Source organism: Lolium rigidum, chromosome 6, assembly GCF_022539505.1.
Source record: "Lolium rigidum isolate FL_2022 chromosome 6, APGP_CSIRO_Lrig_0.1, whole genome shotgun sequence".
Lineage (NCBI taxonomy): Eukaryota > Viridiplantae > Streptophyta > Magnoliopsida > Poales > Poaceae > Lolium > Lolium rigidum.
In genome coordinates, this window is record NC_061513.1 from 318,457,510 (window position 1) to 318,478,281 (window position 20,772).

General features: G+C 45.1%; 1 protein-coding gene across 2 annotated transcripts; it reads left to right on the top strand.

Moving 5' to 3' along the window:
* Positions 1-11,768: 11,768 nt before the first annotated feature.
* On the top strand, positions 11,769-13,195 carry LOC124664788. 2 transcript variants are annotated; one of them, XM_047202226.1, is made up of 3 exons: positions 11,769-11,858; positions 11,914-12,363; positions 12,464-13,195. In XM_047202226.1, exons 1-3 carry the CDS (start codon positions 11,780-11,782, stop codon positions 12,970-12,972), a joined length of 1,038 nt encoding a protein of 345 aa, XP_047058182.1. In that variant the 5' UTR covers positions 11,769-11,779; the 3' UTR covers positions 12,973-13,195. The 2 variants fall into 2 exon arrangements, with proteins under 2 accessions (XP_047058182.1, XP_047058183.1); XM_047202227.1 differs by lacking the exon at positions 11,769-11,858 and having other exon boundaries at positions 11,889-12,363.
* Positions 13,196-20,772: the final 7,577 nt, after the last annotated feature.

The window sequence follows — 20,772 nt, forward strand, 5'->3', positions numbered from 1 at the left end:
AAATTTTTCAGTAAAGGGATGATATTTGCATAAACAAGTTAGATGTTTTGTAAATTGCAAAGGAGAAGATATTTCCTGCTTATAATTTACATAGCAGGCCTCATAGTATTACATGAGTTATGGACAATTCTACATTGTTGTATCAAGAGTGACATCAAAGGAAGAGGGTTAAAAATACTCGCGGGGTGGAAACGGTGCACAACTACAAAGCTCAGAAATTTGGTGTACCAAATAGTTCTTGATTTGTTGAACATTTGTAATAATGCTCACCTTTTCCTATTCCGGTTATAACTTCAGGTATGCTCACACAACTTGCAATTTAGAGTTCTATACATATTTTATATTCCGTTACTTCGACCTTCTATATGCAAAATTTGACACTTAGCTCTTTTTACGTATCATCAATTTTGCTTATTGAGATTATGTTGTCCGTCTATGTGATACTTGTGTCTTTTAAACTTTCTAAAATACATGTCTTTATCATGCCAATGTTTTCACCTATTTAGAGCACAAATAGGGATGCACATCTCCAGGAGTTCTGATCGATCAACTTTTTTGAAATGTATAAACACGATTTGATTGACATCCATCGATTCGATCCTCTCAATCCCTGCTACTAAATAGGTGCTTTTGCAGTGTCTACACAAACTGTCAACATGCATTCGCGCACAAGTCTGCTCCATACTTGATTAGAGGAGTGCAGCCAGTAAAAAGGGGGAGAATGACTGATCTGACATGAAATGGAAAAATTAGAGAAACAAAGATGATATAGGTAAACAATCTCTGAGAAAAGGTTGGATTTTATTGAATCCACACCAAGAATTTCAAACCTGCAGCTCGGTAGCTCCCGAAGGATTCCATAAGCACACAAATATACTCTGTTTGGATCTTTCCAGCCTAATTATAAATTTCTCATATTTATTGTATAGAGTTAGTTAGACACCACATTCACAAAATTTTGTTCTGCATGTACGCATACATGTTATTCTTGTGAAATATAAAAAAGCCACTTACGATTTGGGAGGAGCAATTGTACAAACCTATAAAAAAGCACAATATTTCATAAATATTTGTGTCATTTAGAACATACTGACAAATTTAAATGCTTACAGTATTTTTAAAGGATTATCAAAAGAGTGTCACCACGGGGCGCGGCGTGCCGCCGCGCCAAAGCTTGCTAGTATATATAAATTGACAACAACCTTGTCTGAAACTAGGCCCATATGCCATTCGACATGGAAGCTTCTTACCCTACCATAAATTCGCACAAGCAAACCCAATACCTAGCGACGGGTTTCATGGCAAAGAGAGACACTTCTGACAGGCTCACGCATCCGCGCGGCGCGGCGCCGCGCCGGGCGGCCTCAGCCCTTCCCTAACCTCCCGCCCCTCCTCGGCCTACCCTCCCGCCACCGCTGCCCTGGGTGCCGCCGGGCAAAGCTCTAGTGGCGTGGCAGCAGCGGCGTCGGCGGTTACCTCGATTACGACTCGGCGCAGAGGCTCGTTCTCGTGATGACGTTAGTGCCCGCGCCTTGCCGGTGTCGACTGATACGTTTCCAACGTATCTATAATTTCTGATGTTCCATGCTTGTTTTATGACAATACCTACATGTTTTGTTCACACTTTATATCATTTTTATGCGTTTTCCGGAACTAACCTATTGACGAGATGCCGAAGTGCCAGTTGCTGTTTTCTGCTGTTTTTGGTTTCAGAAATCCTACAAAGGAAATATTTTCGGAATCGGACGAAATCAACGCCCAACATCTTATATTTCCCGGGAGCTTCCAGAAAGTCAAAGGGGGACCAGAGGGGGGCCCTGGGGCCCCACACGTGGCGGCGGCGCGGCCCAGGGGGGCGCCCCCCTAGTGTGAGGAGGCCCCGTGGCCCCTCGGACTCCGCCTCTTCGCCTATTTAAAGCCTCCTGACCTAAAACATCGACACCGATTGACGAAACCCGAGAAAACCTTCCAGAGCCGCCGCCATCATGAAACTCCAATTCGGGGGACAGAAGTCTCTGTTCCGGCACCCTGCCGGGACGGGGAATTGCCCCCGGAGTCATCTCCACCGCCGTCTCCACCGCCATCTTCACCGCCATCGCTGTCTCCATGATGAGGAGGGAGTAATTCACCCCCGAGGCTGAGGGCTCCGCTGTAGCTATGTGGTTCATCTCTCTCTCTTTGTGATCTAGTTGAATATCATCTATGTGCTACTCTAGTGATGTTATTAAAGTAGTCTATTCCTCCTCCATGATGTAATGTTGGCAGTGTGTGCATCATGAAGTACTTGGTATATGCTATGATTGTGATCTCTTGTAGATTATGAAGTTAACTATTACTATGATGGTATTGATGTGATCTATTCCTCCTTTCATAGTATGATGGTGACGAGTGTGCATGCTATGTTAGTACTTGGTATAGTTGTGTTGATCTATCATGCACTCTAAGGTTATTTAAATATGAATATCGAATGTTGTGGAGCTTGTTAACTCCGGCATTGAGGTGCTCTTGTAGCCCTACACAAATAGCGGTGTTCATCATCCAACAAGAGAGTGTAGAGTGGTTTTATTATGTGATCAATATTGAGAGTGTCCACTAGTGAAAGTAGGATCCCTAGGCCTTGTTTCCAAACATCGAATCTCCGTTTGTTTCATCGTTCCGTTGCATGTTTACTCGCTGCCATATTTCATTCAGATTGCTATTGCTACTCATATTCATCCATATCATTTGCATCTCACTATCTCTTCGCCGAACTAGTGCACCTATACATCTGACAAGTGTATTGGGTGTGTTGGGGACACAAGAGACTTCTTGCATTGTGATCGCGAGGGTTGCTTGAGAGGGATATCTTTGACCTCTTCCTCCCCGAGTTCGATAAACCATGGGTGATCCACTTAAGGGAAACTTGCTCGCTGTCCTACAAACCTCTCGCTCTTGGAGGCCCAACACTGTCTACAAGAATAGAAGCGAGCGTAGACATCAAGCTATTTTCTGGCGCCGTTGCCGGGGAGGAAAGGTAAAAGGTACTCACACTCCGGATCTCGGCTACTAAGCTATTTTCCGGCGTCGTTGTAAGTGCTCGAAGCTATTTCCTTTAGATCCTGCAATTGCATCTTTTTGTTTCTTGTTTACACTAGTTAGGCACAATGGACAACAATGAGCTTCTTATTCTATTTCCTAAGTTAAGACATGAATTGTGTGATGCGAAAATTAAAGAACCTATGGAACCGCATTTGCATGCTAGTAGCAATGTTATTATTATGAACGCAATCACTGCTAATGCTATGGAGAAGTCTAAGCTTGGGGAAGCTAGTTTATATAAAAATAATCTTTTTTGCTCCTCAGCTTTGGAAGAAATATTTTGCTCTGATAATACTTTATGCGATAACTCTAATGATGCTTGTGATATTTTAAATCCACCTACTGAAAGTATTCCTTTCAAGATACCCACGAAAATTATTGAACGTGTTAGGGATAACCCCTATGAAGGGGATGGAACTGTCCACCCTGGAGATCATTTAATGTTTTTGCATGAATTATGCGGGTTATTCAAGTGTGCAGGTATCTCTATGGATGAAGTGAGGAAGAAGCTATTCTCTATTTCGCTGTCTGGTAAAGCGGCGCATTGGTATAAATTGCTGAAGAATAGTCATTCTCTTGGTTGGGAGGAAATTATATCTCTCTTTTATTCTAAATTTTATCCTCCTCATGAAGTGCATATTGATAGAAATTACATTTATAACTTTTATCCTCGTGATGGAGAGAGTATTTCTCAAGCATGGGGGAGATTGAAGTCACTAATGCTCAAATGTCCCATTCATGAGCTCCCCCGTAATGTTATTATTAACAATTTTTATGCGAGGCTTTCAGGACATCACAAGGACTATCTAGATGCCTGTTTGGAGGGATCTTTCACAAGCAAGGAGGTTGAAACTATATGGGACCTTCTTGATCGGATTCAGGAGAATACTGAAGATTGGGAGAACGACAAAGGTAAAGAGTCAGGTATAAATTACGATTATGAATGCATTGAAACTTTTATGGGTACTGATAAATTTCGAAATATGAGTGCTACTTATGGTCTTGACTCTCAAGTTGCTGCAAATATTTATAAAGCTTTTGCCTCTCATTTTGAATTGCCTAGGAAGAATTTTGATAAGTATCATGAACCTTTTAAAGAGGCTTGCATGAAAAATGAAATTGTTATTAATGATTGCAATAAACATGCCCAAATTTCTGAAAATACTATTTCTTATAAGCATGTTAATTTTTGTGGAATGCATAGACCCTGTGGAATTAATCAAATCGAAGATGAATATTGTATCCACCATATGAATGAAAAAACTAGGAAGTGGTCTAGGGCTCTAGATGATCTTGGTAAAAAAGTCTGTGCTAGTTATTCTTTTATTTGTGAACTTTGTCATAAAGTGGGTCATTTTAATTTTCAATGCTCCTCCAATGATAATTTGAACCCCATGAGTGCTGCAAATTTGTATTGTAATGATGAAATTACTCCTAATCAGCATGATGAACTTACTTTATTTTTGTGGTGTGAAGAGCTATCAAGAAAAATCTCTTTGTTACATATGAGTGATCTTGATATTGATGATGTCCTGCATGGGTGTTTTTCTTATTGCATTGATAATAGCCATACAAACACTTACATACAAAATATTTTAGAAGATGACACCTTGCCAAAATATGATAGGACCGCTGTGTGTTTTGAACTTATTAATGAAAAGGAGGAATCCTCCCAAGTTTCTTTTATTGTTTCTGAAAGTAAATCAGGTTATGTGGACAAGCCTCCCTTCAAGCCTCTTCCTCCTAAAGAAGGGAACGAGGAGAAGGAAGAGAATAAGAAGAAGAAGGGAACGAAGAAGAAGAAGAATGGGGAATAAAAAGAAAGAGGTAACAGCATATCCCCGCGTATATGAGATAACGATAGGTAACCGTAAGTATGTTGCTCCTGATGATTATTATGATAATGAATCTGAATACAATGATCTTCCTATGCCCTTTACCTACATTAGTGATCACGATTTGAAAGAGCACACTACTTTTGATATTGCAAATCTCTGGGAAACTAATTCTGAAAATGATGATGTTAATAATTGCCATAGTATCAGTACTATCCATGCTTCCTCCCATAATGATATAGAAAGCTCTAAGCTTGGGGATGAGGTGTTTGAAAATCCTTTTGCTACTGATCATTACATGTTTGATACATCTCCTTCTTGCAACAATGATGGTATGGTCACAGATGAACCTACTATGAAAGATAACTATTCTATTTCTTATGATGACACTATGCCTCCGACCTTTGATGATTATTATAAAGAATGCTATGATATAGGTTATAACTATCCTTATGAAACTTGTCATAGTTATGATTGGATTGCCAAAAACAATTCCCTTAATATGCAACTTGTTTACCATGTTCAAATTCTTGATAATAATCTTGCTCCAAATACTATTAGCAAGAAGAACTCTTCTTATGCCAAAATTAATGATACTTCTATGCATAGGAACCATGATAAAAATGTTTTAAGTGATGGGTATATTGTGGATTTCATCGATGATGCTACTGAAAGTTATTATGAGAGAGGAAAATATGGTTATATGCATCTTAATAATATTAAGTTTCCCCTCTTTATGTTGAGAATCTTGAAGTTACTCCTGTTTTATCTTCCTATGCTTGTCACTTTGTTCTTCATGAATTCATTTGTGTACAAGATTCCTTTGCATAGGAAGTGGGTTAGACTTAAATGTGTTTTGAATTTGCTTCTTGATGCTCTCTTTTGCTTCAAATACTATTTCTTGCGAGTGCATCATTAAAACTGCTGAGCCCATCTTAATGGCTATAAAGAAAGAACTTCTTGGGAGATAACCCATGTGTTTATTTTACTACAGTACTTTGTTTTATATTTGTGTCTTGGAAGTTGTTACTATTGTAGAAACCTCTCCTTATCTTTATTTTATTGCATTGTTGTGCCAAGTAAAGTCTTTGATAGTAAGGTTCATACTAGATTTGGATTACTGCGCAGAAACAGATTTCTTGCTGTCACGAATTTGGGTTGAATTCTCTGTAGGTAACTCAGAAAATTCTGCCAATTTACGCGAGTGATCCTTAGATATGTACGCAACTTTCATTCAATTTGAGAATTTTCATTTGAGCAAGTCTGGTGCATCTAAAAAATTCGTCTTTACGGACTGTTCTGTTTTGACAGATTCTGCCTTTTATTTCACATTGCCTCTTTTGCTATGTTGGATGGATTTCTTTGTTCCATTAACCTCCAGTAGCTTTGTGCAATATCCAGAAGTGTTAAGAATGATTGTGTCACCTCTGAACATGTGAATTTTTGATTATGCACTAACCCTCTAATGAGTTGTTTTGAGTTTGGTGTGGAGGAAGTTTTCAAGGATCAAGAGAGGAGGATGATACAATATGATCAAGAAGAGTGAAAGCTCTAAGCTTGAGGATGCCCCGGTGGTTCATCCCTGCATATTTCAAGAAGACTCAAGCATCTAAGCTTGGGGATGCCCAAGGCATCCCCTTCTTCATCAACAACTTATCAGGTCACTTCTCTTGAAACTATATTTTTATTCGGTCACATCTTATGTACTTTACTTGGAGCGTCTGTGTGTTTTTATTTTTCGTTTTTGTTATTTTCATTCTCTGAATAAATGCTTGTGTGGGAGAGATACACGCTCCGCTGGTTCATATGGACACATGTGTTCTTAGCTTTACTCTTAATGTTCATGGCGAAGGTTGAAACTGCTTCGTTAATTGTTATTTGGTTGGAAACAGAAAATGCTACATGTGGTAATTGGTACAATGTCTTGAATAACTTGATACTTGGCAATTGTTGTGCTCATGTTTAAGCTCTTGCATCATATACTTTGCACCTATTAGTGAAGAAATACTGTAGAGCTTGTTAAAATTTGGTTTGCATAATTGGTCTCTCGAAGTCTAGATATTTTCTGGTAAAGGTGTTTGAACAACAGGGAAGACAGTGTAGAGTCTTATAATGCTTGCAATATGTTCTTATGTAAGTCTTGCTGCACTAGTTCATACTTGTGTTTGCTTCAAACAACCTTGCTAGCCTAAAGCTTGTATCGAGAGGAAATACTTCTCATGCATCCAAAATCCTTGAGCCAAACACTATGCCATTTGTGTTCACCATACCTACCTACTACATGGTATTTTCTGCCATTCTAAGTAAATACTTCGTGTGCTACCTTTAAACAATTCAAAATGCTTCTTAATTTGTGTCAATGTTTTATAGCTCATGAGGAAGTATGTGGTGTTTTATCTTTCAATCTTGTTGGGCAACTTTCACCAGTGGACTAGTGGCTTCATCCGCTTATCCAATAATTTTGCAAAAAGAGCTGGCGCGGGGTTCCCAGCCCCCAATTAATTAACTTTCATTAATAATTCTCTTCACATGTTTTGCTCTGATTCATCAGTAAGCAACTTAATTTTGCAAATAGACACTCCTCCATGGTATGAGATTGTTGGAAGGCACCCGAGGATTCGGTTAGCCATGGCTTGTGAAAGAAAAGGTTGGGAGGAGTGTCATCCATAAATAAAAACTAAAGTACATGTGTAAACAAAAGAGAAGAGGGGTGATCTACCTTGCTGGTAGAGATAACGTCCTTCATGGGAGCCGCTCTTTGAAAGTCTGATTGGCAAGGGGGTTAGAGTACCCACTACCATTCGTTGACAATAACAAACACCTCTCAAAATTTTACTTTTATGCTCTCTATATGATTTTAAAACTTGAAAAGCTCCAGCACATGATTTATCCCTGCTTCCCTCTGCGTAGGGCCATTCTTCTACTTTTATGTTGAGTTAGTTCACCTACTTCTTTCTATCTTAGAAGCAAACACTTGTGTTAACTGTGCATTGATTCCTACATACTTGCATATTGAACGTATTATATTACTTTATGTTGACAATATCCATGAGGTATACATGTTACAAGTTGAAAGCAACCGCTGAAACTAAATCTTCCTTTGTGTTGCTTCAATGCCTTTACTTTGAATTTATTGCTTTATGAGTTAACTCTTATGCAGGACTTATTGATGCTTGTCTCGAAAGTACTATTCATGAAAAGTCTTTGCTATATGATTCAGTTGTTTACTCATTACTTTTACCATTGCTTTGAATCTCTGCATTCATCTTATATGCTTTACAATAGTATTATTAAGATCATGTTGGTAGCATGTCACTTCAGAAATTATCTTTGTTATCGTTTACCTACTCGAGGACGAGTAGGAACTAAGCTTGGGGATGCTGATACGTCTCCAACGTATCTATAATTTCTATGTTCCATGCTTGTTTTATGACAATACCTACATGTTTTGTTCACACTTTATATCATTTTTATGCGTTTTCCGGAACTAACCTATTGACGAGATGCCGAAGTGTCGATTCTGTTGTTTTTCGCTGTTTTTGGTTTCAGAAATCCTACAAAGGAAATATTCTCGGAATCGGACGAAATCAACGCCCAACATCTTATATTTCCCGGGAGCTTCCAGAAAGTCAAAGGGGGGCCAGAGGGGGGCCCTGGGGGCCCACACGTGGCGGCGGCGCGGCCCAGGGGGGGCGCGCCCCCTAGTGTGAGGAGGCCCCGTGGCCCCTCCGACTCCGCCTCTTCGCCTATTTAAAGCCTCCTGACCTAAAACATCGACACCGATTGACGAAACCCGAGAAAACCTTCCAGAGCCGCCGCCATCGCGAAACTCCAATTCGGGGGACAGAAGTCTCTGTTCCGGCACCCTGCCGGGACGGGGAATTGCCCCCGGAGTCATGTCCACCGCCGTCTCCACCGCCATCTTCACCGCCATCGCTGTCTCCATGATGAGGAGGGAGTAATTCACCCCCGGGGCTGAGGGCTCCGCTGTAGCTATGTGGTTCATCTCTCTCTCTTTGTGATCTAGTTGAATATCATCTATGTGCTACTCTAGTGATGTTATTAAAGTAGTCTATTCCTCCTCCATGATGTAATGTTGACAGTGTGTGCATCATGAAGTACTTGGTATATGCTATGATTGTGATCTCTTGTAGATTATGAAGTTAACTATTACTATGATGGTATTGATGTGATCTATTCCTCCTTTCATAGTATGATGGTGACAGTGTGCATGCTATGTTAGTACTTGGTATAGTTGTGTTGATCTATCATGCACTCTAAGGTTATTTAAATATGAATATCGAATGTTGTGGAGCTTGTTAACTCCGGCATTGAGGTGCTCTTGTAGCCCTACACAAATAGCGGTGTTCATCATCCAACAAGAGAGTGTAGAGTGGTTTTATTATGTGATCAATATTGAGAGTGTCCACTAGTGAAAGTAGGATCCCTAGGCCTTGTTTCCAAACATCGAATCTCCGTTTGTTTACTGTTCCGTTGCATGTTTACTCGCTGCCATATTTCATTCAGATTGCTATTGCTACTCATATTCATCCATATCATTTGCATCTCACTATCTCTTCGCCGAACTAGTGCACCTATACATCTGACAAGTGTATTGGGTGTGTTGGGGACACAAGAGACTTCTTGCATTGTGATCGCAGGGTTGCTTGAGAGGGATATCTTTGACCTCTTCCTCCCTGAGTTCGATAAACCTTGGGTGATCCACTTAAGGGAAACTTGCTGCTGTCCTACAAACCTCTGCTCTTGGAGGCCCAACACTGTCTACAAGAATAGAAGCGAGCGTAGACATCATCGACTGTGGTGTCATGGATGGCGGCGGCCGATGGTCGACAGAAACAGGTGGAGGTGGTGTTCCGGGCCCCGATCTATGCCAAATGGGCCTAGACGGGCTGCGGGACAGTTGCTTGCTGCTTTGTGTCTCCCTCAAAGGTGGCTCGCAAATGATATGTCGGGCCATGCTCGTGTCACGAGGACGCTAGGGGCAACTGTCCCCGACATGGTGGTGATGGTTCCTTCTCTGCCGGAGGTGGTCGACCGGGTGGTCTCGCCGACAAGTTTGGGGTGACATGGCAGCCAGTGAAAGCCGCGCCTCGCCTTCGGTTATGGCTGACGATGGCGGCATCTTTTGGCCTCATTACCTTATCGAAGGCATCATCTTCGCTTGTCTTGTTATTCTCTTGGGAGCGGATCCTACAGGTTGTCGGTGGGTGGCGTGGGGGCTACTGGCTCGGTTTGAATAAAGAAGGCGGTCCTAGGGTCCCTCTCGAGCCTAGACGAAATTCTGCTTGATGCATGTATTTATTGATCCATGAAAGCTCCGCAGCTAATGACTAAGTCATGGAGATATAATCACATGTGAACGAGTCAAATAGCCTTGTCGGTAACGAGATCGAACTAGATATTGTGATACCGATGATCATGTCTCGGACAAGTGCCGGTATCGAATGAACAAAGGAGTAAGACTATATGCATAGGTTCAACCGACGATCATATCTTCGTGGAATTCATAGTGATCGCAATGGTTCTCCAGACCTCCCTAGTGATCATATGGTCGGTGACCTAGTCGCCGTTTTATAGCTATGTTATTCACAAACCGTAGGGTAACACACTTAAGGGTTCAACAAAACTACAGATGTTTTTGGATTCATCGGAGTTGAGAGATATATCTGGAATAGGGTCCCCGTGAAATCTGAAAGAGGTTCAGAATAGTTCGGGAGGTGTCTCAGATTACTAGACAATTAAGGATGTGTTAAATATTTGATTAGATGAATCATTATATTAAAATATATTTAATTATATAAATATATTAATTTATTTTAATTAAATGGCATCCCTATTTTGTTAGGCTCCCCGGAAGAAGCCAAATAAAATAAAAAGAAGAGGGGGAAAAAGAAAAAAAAAGGGTGGGGGGCTAGCCCGGCCAAGTGGGCCAGCCCACCAAAAGCGGCCACGAGACAAGGCTGCCACCTCCTCTCCTCCCTCCGTCCGACCTTGCCCCCTTATGAAACCTAGTACCCCTTTCCCCTATATATATATATAGGCCAATTGGGGTCAATTAAATACACAATTAATTGGAGAAGATCTCTCTGTAGTTTCCGACTCCGTGCGATTTCCCGAAGAACTGCATAGGTTGGAGACAACTCCACCCGATTCGCGGGAGCGCTGCCGGGATCTGGATCCAAAAGATCTACTTCCGCAACTTTGCTGGAACAGAGCCGGGAGCGTCGTTGAACACCGTACGTGTCTGAAACTACGAGGTGCTGCATTTGCGGTACTTGACGTCGTGGAGAGGACGTCTTCACGACCCTAAGGTCGGCGTCGCCTGTTCGACTACATCGTTCATGTTCTAGCGGACGTTTTCGATATCACACCCTTTACTGCATTAATACATGGATAGATCTTGAACGCATCAGGGTTTGCGTGTAGTTAGAATTATTTCTTGCTGCGAGACCCACTAGTTGCTTGGTTGCATGTTTTAAGTCAAAAAGGCACTTTTGTTTGTTTGCATGTAGTCAACCAACCCAAATGTTGATGGAGATGAAACTATACATGTATAGTACCATTCAGCAAGCGTAAGTTCACCTTTTCTTTACATAGATAACATTACCATACTATTACCTCCCATAACATGTAAATCACAGTTCATCAGTTGCACATTAACCTTAGCAGTTCATGAATTCATCGCTAACTACTACAAATGGTAGACCGTAGATCATAATCCTCAGCTACTACGAATACCAGTTTACCAGCGCAGGAAAGTTCAACAAAGAGGTGGTATTAAGACATGTACTGTGTAAGAACGCGGAGACGACCGGGCACCCAAACAGCTGAAAAAGTATGCCCCAATGCGAAGAGGTGCCCAGAATACCAAACCCGTCCGTATTAACTTCGCCGGCCGAGCGCGCCGTGTTGGCTCAACAACCACGAATCAACGATGAGCGTCCATGATTATCTATACATCTACCCTCTGCTCTTAGAGGCCCAGTCGGTTGTTCCTCACCATTCATTCTCGCAACTACCACCATGCCGCCCGTCGTTGAGCTTCGCTTGGAATTTGACTATGGAGGCGCGGTCTACTTCGCGCCGCGGGTCATCGAGATACTCAATTCGACGCTGCCCGTCGACGGCGCAAAGACGCCCGTCAAAGCCGCCGCCGCACTTGATGCCCTGTTCGGCGAGAACTACTCCGCAGAAGCCGATGATAGCGCAGAGGGTTTTCTGTGGTGGTTCTGGGCCCTGATGCACGACCTGTCGCGCCAAGTGCCATACAACAGCCCGGAGGCCGAGAGGCTGGCAAGGACGCTCCAGGCGCTGCACGATCTTCCGACGAAATCCGTGAAGCTCGGCAAGTCATGGGGCGGTGGAACCCTGGAGCAGTGGCGAGACATGCCCTTTTTCGGCCCCACCTACCGCGAGGCCCTCGACGATGGTAAGCAACGCGCTCTTTTCCTTGCTGTTCAGACTTCGATTTCGCGTGCGTCCACCATTGATGGGTGGCTGACCAAGCTCCGATCCTTGCGCGTGTGCAGACCCCGGAGCAGGAGATGAAGAGGGCAGGAAGCAGCGGTTCTTGAACCTGCAGAGTTACGCGGCGAGAGCGGCAGGTCTGGGAGTCATCGAGGTGGAGGGATGGTGCTTGTGGGCGCTGTGGACCCTGGTGGAGGCGCTCGAGGGCTCCATGACGCCGGTCAGAGGTGCTCCGGATGAGATCAACGACGATCCAGCTGCTGTGCAGGGCTACATGGTGAAGAGCGCCGCGGCATGGATCATCTTCGCCGGCAATCGTCTGTATGGACGAGACGAGGAGGTCGTTGGTGCCTCAGCCGGTCCACTCTGGAGACTCAGCAAGGAGGAAATAGTCAAGTTGAAGAGGAAGACGAAAGGAACAGATGGTTTTTGCCCGGAGCGCTGGAACCTGTGGAAGCAGAGATTCGCTCGGATAATGGACACGGAGAAATTAGAGGCAGATGTTCGGAGCGAGGCGGGCTGTGCGGTCACTGCAATGGAGGCGGCGGAGAAATTTCATACTCCTACCTAGAAATTAAGGGAGTAAACTGGAAAGGTCAAACACGGATGAAGAAATGTCAGCAAATGCCTCTGATGCTTGCTCGTTGGTACTATATTGTATATTGCGATAAAAATACCAGCGTCATGTCGAAATTGTCAAATAAGAATAGTATCTACTCGGCAAAGCTTACATACATGTAAGCGAGTTCTAAATAAATGAGGAAAGAAGGCAGCGGATGCGTATTTACTTTTGACGAATGCGCGTTGAGTCTCTTGTGTCAGAGTTAAGTTAGCGGACTTAGGGTACATTGGTTTAGACAATTTGGGTTTGTATAATTACTCCATGTCATATGCGTAGTATAAATAATGATATATACAATAATCTGCCTGTAATTTGTCTATTTTTAGCCATATCTACGTGTGAGTTTAAATTAAAGACGCCGTTCATACAACAACAAAAGTGATGTTTATAAGATATCCGTAAGAAGACTATAGACTGCCTAGAACTTTATAGCTCTCTCTTTCATCATTTTATTTCTTCCACATCATCAAAATCACCTACAACTACCCTTTGCAGAAAGTTAAATCATCACCATTGTAGATGTCTTAAGGGCATGTACAAGTCATAATGAGCTCTCTGTAAAATCAATAATTCCTCCTATAAAAGCTCCAAGACTACCCGGCCAACCAGGCTATCTGAAAGGGGCAAATCAATCTGGTTCGTCCAATCAGCATGCAACAGTAAGTCTTCAATCCCGCTTTTCACCACAGCCGTCCGATCAGTCAAATTTTTTCCCACTCGTTGAGCTTCGGAAAGACTCCATGACGGGTAGGACCTTCTACATGCGGGGCCCGACAGCGAGAGACAGTCAGGTTCGCTCGTTCGGTCACTTCCTTCTCATGTCCACAGACCAGCGGTGAAAACCTAGATCGAACGAGCTCCCCAATCCCGTGCGCTCGCCTCCACTCCTCTCCTCCCCAATCCCTCTAGACAGCGGCGGCTCGGCCCGGCCATGGAGACGGAGCTCAACGCGCAGGAAGGGGACCTGTCTCCTCGACCTCTCCTCTTCAATGTCGGCGCAGGGAGGCGGCCGTGCCGGCGTTCCGGCGAGGAAGGAGCGCACCGGGGCCCTGCGCGGCGCTCGCCTACGTCGCGGCCTATGGGCAGGACGGGGAGGCAGCCGTGGCGGCGTTCCAGCGCGGGACGAGCGCGCTGAGGCCGTGGACGCCGCCGCGCTGATCTCCGAGTTCCTCCCCGGCATGGTCTACATCTTCCCCGTCAAGATCTTTGGTGGAGTTCGTCCCCAGTTTTTCCTCGGTCAGCGGCAACTCGCGGCGGAACGAGGGCTCCCAAGACGGTGGCTCACGCCTTGCGGAGGATCTGGGTCGAAGTCGCTGCAGCGGGGAGACGCCGCCTCCACTGAGGCAAAGAGGTGCCTGAGTGGGCCGACTGAGGTGGGGACGGGGAGAAGATGCACAAGGAGGATGGCACACAGGGGCGTGCTCTTCCTAGCTGGGAGGAGAGGATGCGGGAGGAGGAGCACGGAAAGGGTGAGGGTGCCCACGTCCTGCTCGGCCGTCCTACCTCCGGCGACCTCACCATCTTGAACGGATTTGCAGGTATGGTAAATCCTCCTTTCCTTTTTGATTTCTATGCAATGTCAATCTCCTCTCCAGTGCATATGCGATGCCTATTGTGTGTGGTTTTTAATTAAGATACAAATTTGTTAATTTCCTGATCAAATATTAGATCTGATTTTCAAAAGGATGTGGTTCAGCCTGCTGTAAAACAGGGTCTTTTATCATGTCCGATACAACAGCAAATGGAGATTCTCACAGAGAGCAAATTCGGTTAAATATGAGGGCAGCGCACAGTGTCGAGGGTACTCCTCGCCAATGCCCTCCGATAGGGGCTTAGGGTTGATGGAATCCTGTAGGCTAACACGAGACATCGGTTCACAGACAAGCGGGGAGAGCGATTTACCCAGGTTCGGGGCCCTCGATGAGGTAAAACCCTTACGTCCTGCCTGTCTGTTCTTTGATTATGATGACAATGGGTTACAATGGGGTGCCGAATAGTTCGGCTGAGATTTAGTCGAGATTGCTATTGCTAGGGTTACCTAGCTCTAAGCTTTTCCTGGCTAAGATTGCTAAGATTGTTCCTGTCCCTCGGCAGCCCCTCTCCTGACCTTTATATAGGAGGCCAGGTCTCAAGGGTCCTAACCGAGTACGACTGGTGTTTACAGTACTTTTAGATCTAATCTTTCCTTGTTGACTGCTTCCTTGTCTTGCCCGCCAAGGTTTCCTCCGGTGCGCTGTCCAGGTGGCCCATCTAGCCTTCGGGTGTCTTCATGGGCCTCCAATTAGTCAATACAGGATAGGGCAACATCGGTTACTCGAAGGGTAGTGCCCACGTCAGTAGCCCCCGAGTGTCTAGCCGAAGATAATTCGGGTAGAGACTAGTGCATGTCTTCTCATGATATTCTTCTCCTTCATTGTTCTTGTTCATCTTGAATCTGCTTCATCTTCTTTTTATCGGGTGCGTGTTAGCGCTCCCGATGGGAGTAGCCCCCGAGTCTAGGTACGGATGCTTGTGATCCGTGCGTAGACTCAAGTTGTATTACTCGAATACTTTCCTCTACCGAGTTTATCGCAAGTCTTCGTAGGTCATCCGATACATTTTCTTTATGCAAAGGATAATGAGTAACGTGCCCAACTTTTGTTGGTTAACTGCCGATGGCAAAACAACGTTACCCTACACAGAATCAAGTCCCCGGGCATGATCCTGGAGTGTAAAAAACTTTTAACGGGTGTGCACCACGTCCTCCCGATGGGAGTAAATGTCGAGTCTGGATACAGACTCAAACCTTATTCCTTCGACTGTTTATTCTGTCGAGTCCTCTTTTATCGAGTGCGCGTCAGCGCTCCCGATGGGAGTAGCCCCCGAGTCCAGGTTCGGATGCTTGCAATCCGTGCGTGGACTCAAGTCCTTCATCCGATGACTTTTTATGTTTCCTTCGAATGCTTCCAATTTATGACGTCATTGTTGACGTGTAACTGCTGCGGGCTGATTTGACGGGTCCTGACATGACGGGCTAGCCCTAGCTCTGTGCAATCAATTTTTTTAGGGCTTGACCACTATACGCGTAACGATCGAGGTGGCTCCTCGATTTTTGCGCAATCGTGGGCGTAGTGGGCCGTCAGTTCCTCCCCTTCCTCAAGCGCCACGTGCTTACTTAACTCTTAACTTCTCCTCAAAATCTCCAAAGGGCAAAAAATTCCCAATCTTCTCCACGGTTCCCGCAGTATCTCCTCATTCTCCCCCTTCTTCCTTCTTTCGCCATTGCCGCGCCGCCACCACAGCTTTTCCAATCTTCCTCAGATCCCACGATGGTGAAGAAGAGGAATCCTGCCGCCGCCGCTAGCTCCACCAGCGGAGGTGCCGCCGCCAAGTCCTCCTCTTCTCTTCCGAAGGGGAGCGCTCCGAGCGCCCCTTCCCCAGCTCCGGCGCCGCCAGCGCCATCGAGCTCAATGGTCAAACCTGGAGACTGGGTAGCTTCAACCGTCACCAAGCGTGACGAGAAGAGGTCCCGAAGCTTAGGATTGATATCCTCCGATGCGGGAGATGTGATCCTTCCAGGTGCGATTTCTCGGCCTGATCCTCCTGCTGGATTTACTGTGATGTTCTTATGTTTTCTTCACCGAGGCCTTTTGCTCCCCACTCATGGATTCCTCCTCCATCTCTTGCGGATGTATGAAATCCAATTATGGCAACTTACCCCCAACTCAATCCTCCATGTTGCTGTGTTCATCACCCTTTGCGAGGCGTTTTTGGGTATTGAACCTCATTTTGGGCTGTGGAAGAAGATCTTCTACGTGAAGAGATACAGCAGTAGTAATGGGTACTTTGTTACTGGAGGAGTAGGCTTTGTTGCTCGCTCAGAAGTCAATTATTTTAATTTCCCAATGAGAGAGTCCGTGCAAGGATGGAGGCTAAAAATGGTTTTACGTCAAGGACTCCTCGTCACCCGAGTGTCGGCTCCCTTGCTATGCCGATGTTTCTGAAGCCAAGCCCAAGAATTCTTGGAAGAATATTCTGTCAGCCGACGAAAGGGCTTCAGCCGAAGAATTATTTGCCAAATTCCTTCGAATCAAAGAGGCTGATGGCCGGACTATGATTGGTACGAGAGGTGGCAGCGGTGTTCCCGAAGCGCCGAATCCAGCCGAGTCATGGCCGAGTTCACCCGATGTGGTTGTACTCAGGTCCAAAGGATGAAACCAGGATCAATGCTGCCGATCTATCAGAAAAGGAGTTGCTTGATGAAGTCCGTCGCCTTACTTCCTTCAACCAGGAAGATTCGATTCCGCTGATCTCTTCTTACGCTCCCCTTGACGTTGATCATCCACCATCAGGGGTATTTTTCTCCCTTCACATCTCTACTATGCCTTTTTTCTTAGCCGACACAATTACCTATGTTTTTACTTATCATTTTTTTTCGCCAGATCCCCATGGCTTCTGAAAATACACGTGATTCACCGGATGATACTTCTGAGGGTAGAGGCTCCTCAATCCCCGTAGATTTTCACACCACCGAGCAAACAGGTCTAGAGGATAATGGTCCGATGGATCTTGAAGTTGCCCACGCTGACTTTCCCTCCTCAGCCGATAACACTTGTGTCGCAGATGGATCAGTGCGTAACATCGACACTGATCGTGATACTTTTGTTGATGCAGCTGCGGAAGGGGCCAGAGCTTCTCCTGCGAAGAGATCAACCGGCGGCTTTGCCGATGAAGATGATCTCTTCGACATGTAAGTAGTTCTTTTCTGAAAGTTATGCTTTGCCTTTTTTACTTTTCACACCCTTTTTATAATCATAGTCGACCATTCTCCTTTGCAGTGACGAGGGCTTTATCGAGCCCCCGCCTAAAAAGGCCAAATCTGATGCTGTGTCGCCGGTTGTGGTGGCTTCCGAAGCTTCGGCTCCTAAGGCTGCCCCTATGGCTCAAGCATCGACTGCTTCTTCCCTTTCCAAAGGGAAGGATATTTCTCCAACTGCTGCCACCGCGACTCCTTTTTCTGTAAGTCCTCTTCTGATTACAATACAGATCTCTTGGAGCGTGCTTTGCTTAATTGTTTTTCTTCCTCTCTTAAGGACCTGTGAGGCGTTATTTCTTCTCTGGAGGTCTTTGCCTCCCGATTCACTTCTCTAGAAGCTGACAAGGCTCGGCTACAAGAGGAAGTCGAATCTTCTTCCTCGAAATTGGATGGCGCAGTCAAGATAGCTGCTGCGGCTCGCCAAGAGATTGATTCTTTGAAGGAGGAACTGGTCAGGCTGAAAGAGAAGCTGAAGGAGGAGGAAGCATCCAGGCTGGTGGCTGAGGCTCGGGCAGCCGAAAAGGATGAAGTCCTTCGTCAATCTTCTTTGGCCTTGCTTGGTAATTTCTACCATACTTCTGCCGAATGATGGATTCGAACTTTTTGTCAATGACTGAATTTTTTCCTTCCTTTTCACTGCAGAGGCAGCAAACATCCCTATCGATGCCCTGGAGAGAGTTCCAAATAACTCCCCAGCGAATGTTGTATCAACGATTCTTGCTTCTCACCAGCTTACACAAGAGCTTCTTGTGAATGGGAAGGGTGCCCTGGCGCGGATGCACTCGATGATCTTCCCCAAGATCAAGCAAGAGAAGACCCTGGGACAGCTGATCGATACCTTCGCGGTTGACACCAAGGAGGTAATCGAGGTATTCAAGTGTACATCGCGCACTTTTGGTGCTGTCCTTGCCTTCCAGCTTATGATGGGTTACGGCCTTAAGGGTGACATCGAGGAAATGACTAAGGGGCTTCCAAAAGAGCAAGACGGGCAACCTGTTGATTTGAGAACCTTTAAGGCGTCTGCTCTTACTTGTGCCCGTCAGCTTCTTGAACTGTTTTCATCAAGGAAGTCATCGGCTGGCCCCAGTTTATCGACTCAAACCCAGCTCCCTTGATTCTTGTAACAAACTTGTGCCTTGAGCTGATGCAAAATATTGCTCTGCCGCAAAACTCATGCTTTGTAATAAACTCCGTGCTAGCAGTGCTGTTAGCACACTTTTGTTATGATATCACTTTCTTGCACTTCTGATGTCTACGGGAGCTTCTATTCTTGTAGACAGTGTTGGGCCTCCAAGAGCAGAGGTTTGTAGAACAGCAGCAAGTTTCCCTTAAGTGGATCACCCAAGGTTTATCGATCTCAGGGAGGAAGAGGTCAAAGATATCCCTCTCATGCAACCCTGCAACCACAAAGCAAGAAGTCTCTTGTGTCCCCAACACACCTAATAGGTGCACTAGTTCGGCGAAGAGATAGTGAAATACAGGTGGTATGAATGTATATGAGCAGTAGTAACGGCACCGTGAAAAGTGCTTGCCGGCGTGTAGTTGATGGTGGTAATATTGCGAGCGAGAGAAACGCAAGTAAAACAAGTAAACAAGCAGCGATAGCAGATATTTAGGAACAAGGCCTAAGGATCATACTTTCACTAGTGGACTCTCTCAACATTGATCACATAACGGAATAAATAAATAGATAGATGCTAGACTCTACACTCTCTTGTTGGATGATGAACACCACTAACCGTGTAGGATTACACGAACCCTCAATGCCGGAGTTAACAAGCTCCACAATATTCGATGTTCATATTTAAATAACCTTAGAGTGCATGACGGATCAACATAACCAAACCAAGTACTAACATAGCATGCACACTCGTCACCTTCACGCTACGAAAGGAGGCATAGATCACATCAATACCATCATAGCAATAGTTAACTTCATAATCTACAAGAGATCACAATCATAGCCTACGCCAAGTACTAACACGATGCACACACTCGTCACCATTACACCGTGCAGGAGGAATAAACTACTTTAATAACATCACTAGAGTAGCACACGGATAAATTGTGATACAAAACACATTGCAATCATAAAAAGATATAAATAAGCACTTCACTATGCCATTCATAACGAGTGAATAAGTATTCCGTGAAATATAGCCTAAGAGACCCACACGGTGCACACACTCGTCACCTTTACACATGTGGGACAAGGAGTCTCCGGAGATCACATAAGTAAAACCCACTTGACTAGCATAATGACATCTAGATTACAAGCATCATCATATGAATCTCAATCATGTAAGGTAGCTCATGAGATTATTGTATTGAAGTACATAGGAGAGAGATGAACCACATAGCTACCGGTACAGCCCCGAGCCTCGATGGAGAACTACTCCCTCCTCATGGGAGACAGCAGCGTTGATGAAGATGGCGGTGGTGTCGATGGAGGAGCCTTCCGGGGGCACTTCCCCGTCCCGACGGCGTGCCGGAACAGAGACTCGTGTCCCCCAGATCTTGGCTTCGCGATGGCGGCGGCTCTGGAAGGTTTCTCGTACCGTGGCTTTTCCGTCTCGAGGTTTTAGGTCGAGGGGGCTTAAATAGGCGAAGAGGCGGAGTCGGAGGGTCGAAGAGGCGGCGAGAGGGTAAGGCGGCGCGGCCAGGGCCTGGGCCGCGCCGGCCTACCTCCTGGGCCCACCAGGGCTCCCCTCTGGCGACTCTCGGGTGTTCTGGAAGCTTCGTGGAAAAATAGGATGCTGGGCGTTGATTTCGTCCGATTCCGAGAATATTTCCTTGCTAGGATTTCTGAAACCAAAAACAGCAGAAAACAACAACTGGCCCTTCGGCATCTCGTCAATAGGTTAGTTCCGGAAAACGCATAAATATGACATAAAGTATGCATAAAACATGTAGATATCATCAATAATGTGGCATGGAAAATAAGAAATTATCGA

Coding starts and splice junctions, on each gene's coding strand:
- LOC124664788 (XM_047202226.1), top strand. CDS start 11,780: ATGCGAAGAGGTGCCCAGAATACCAAACCCGTCCGTATTAACTTCGCC. Junction 11,859..11,913: donor CCGTGTTGGCTCAACAACCA/CGAATCAACGAT, acceptor CTGCTCTTAGAG/GCCCAGTCGGTTGTTCCTCA. Junction 12,364..12,463: donor CCGCGAGGCCCTCGACGATG/GTAAGCAACGCG, acceptor GCGCGTGTGCAG/ACCCCGGAGCAGGAGATGAA.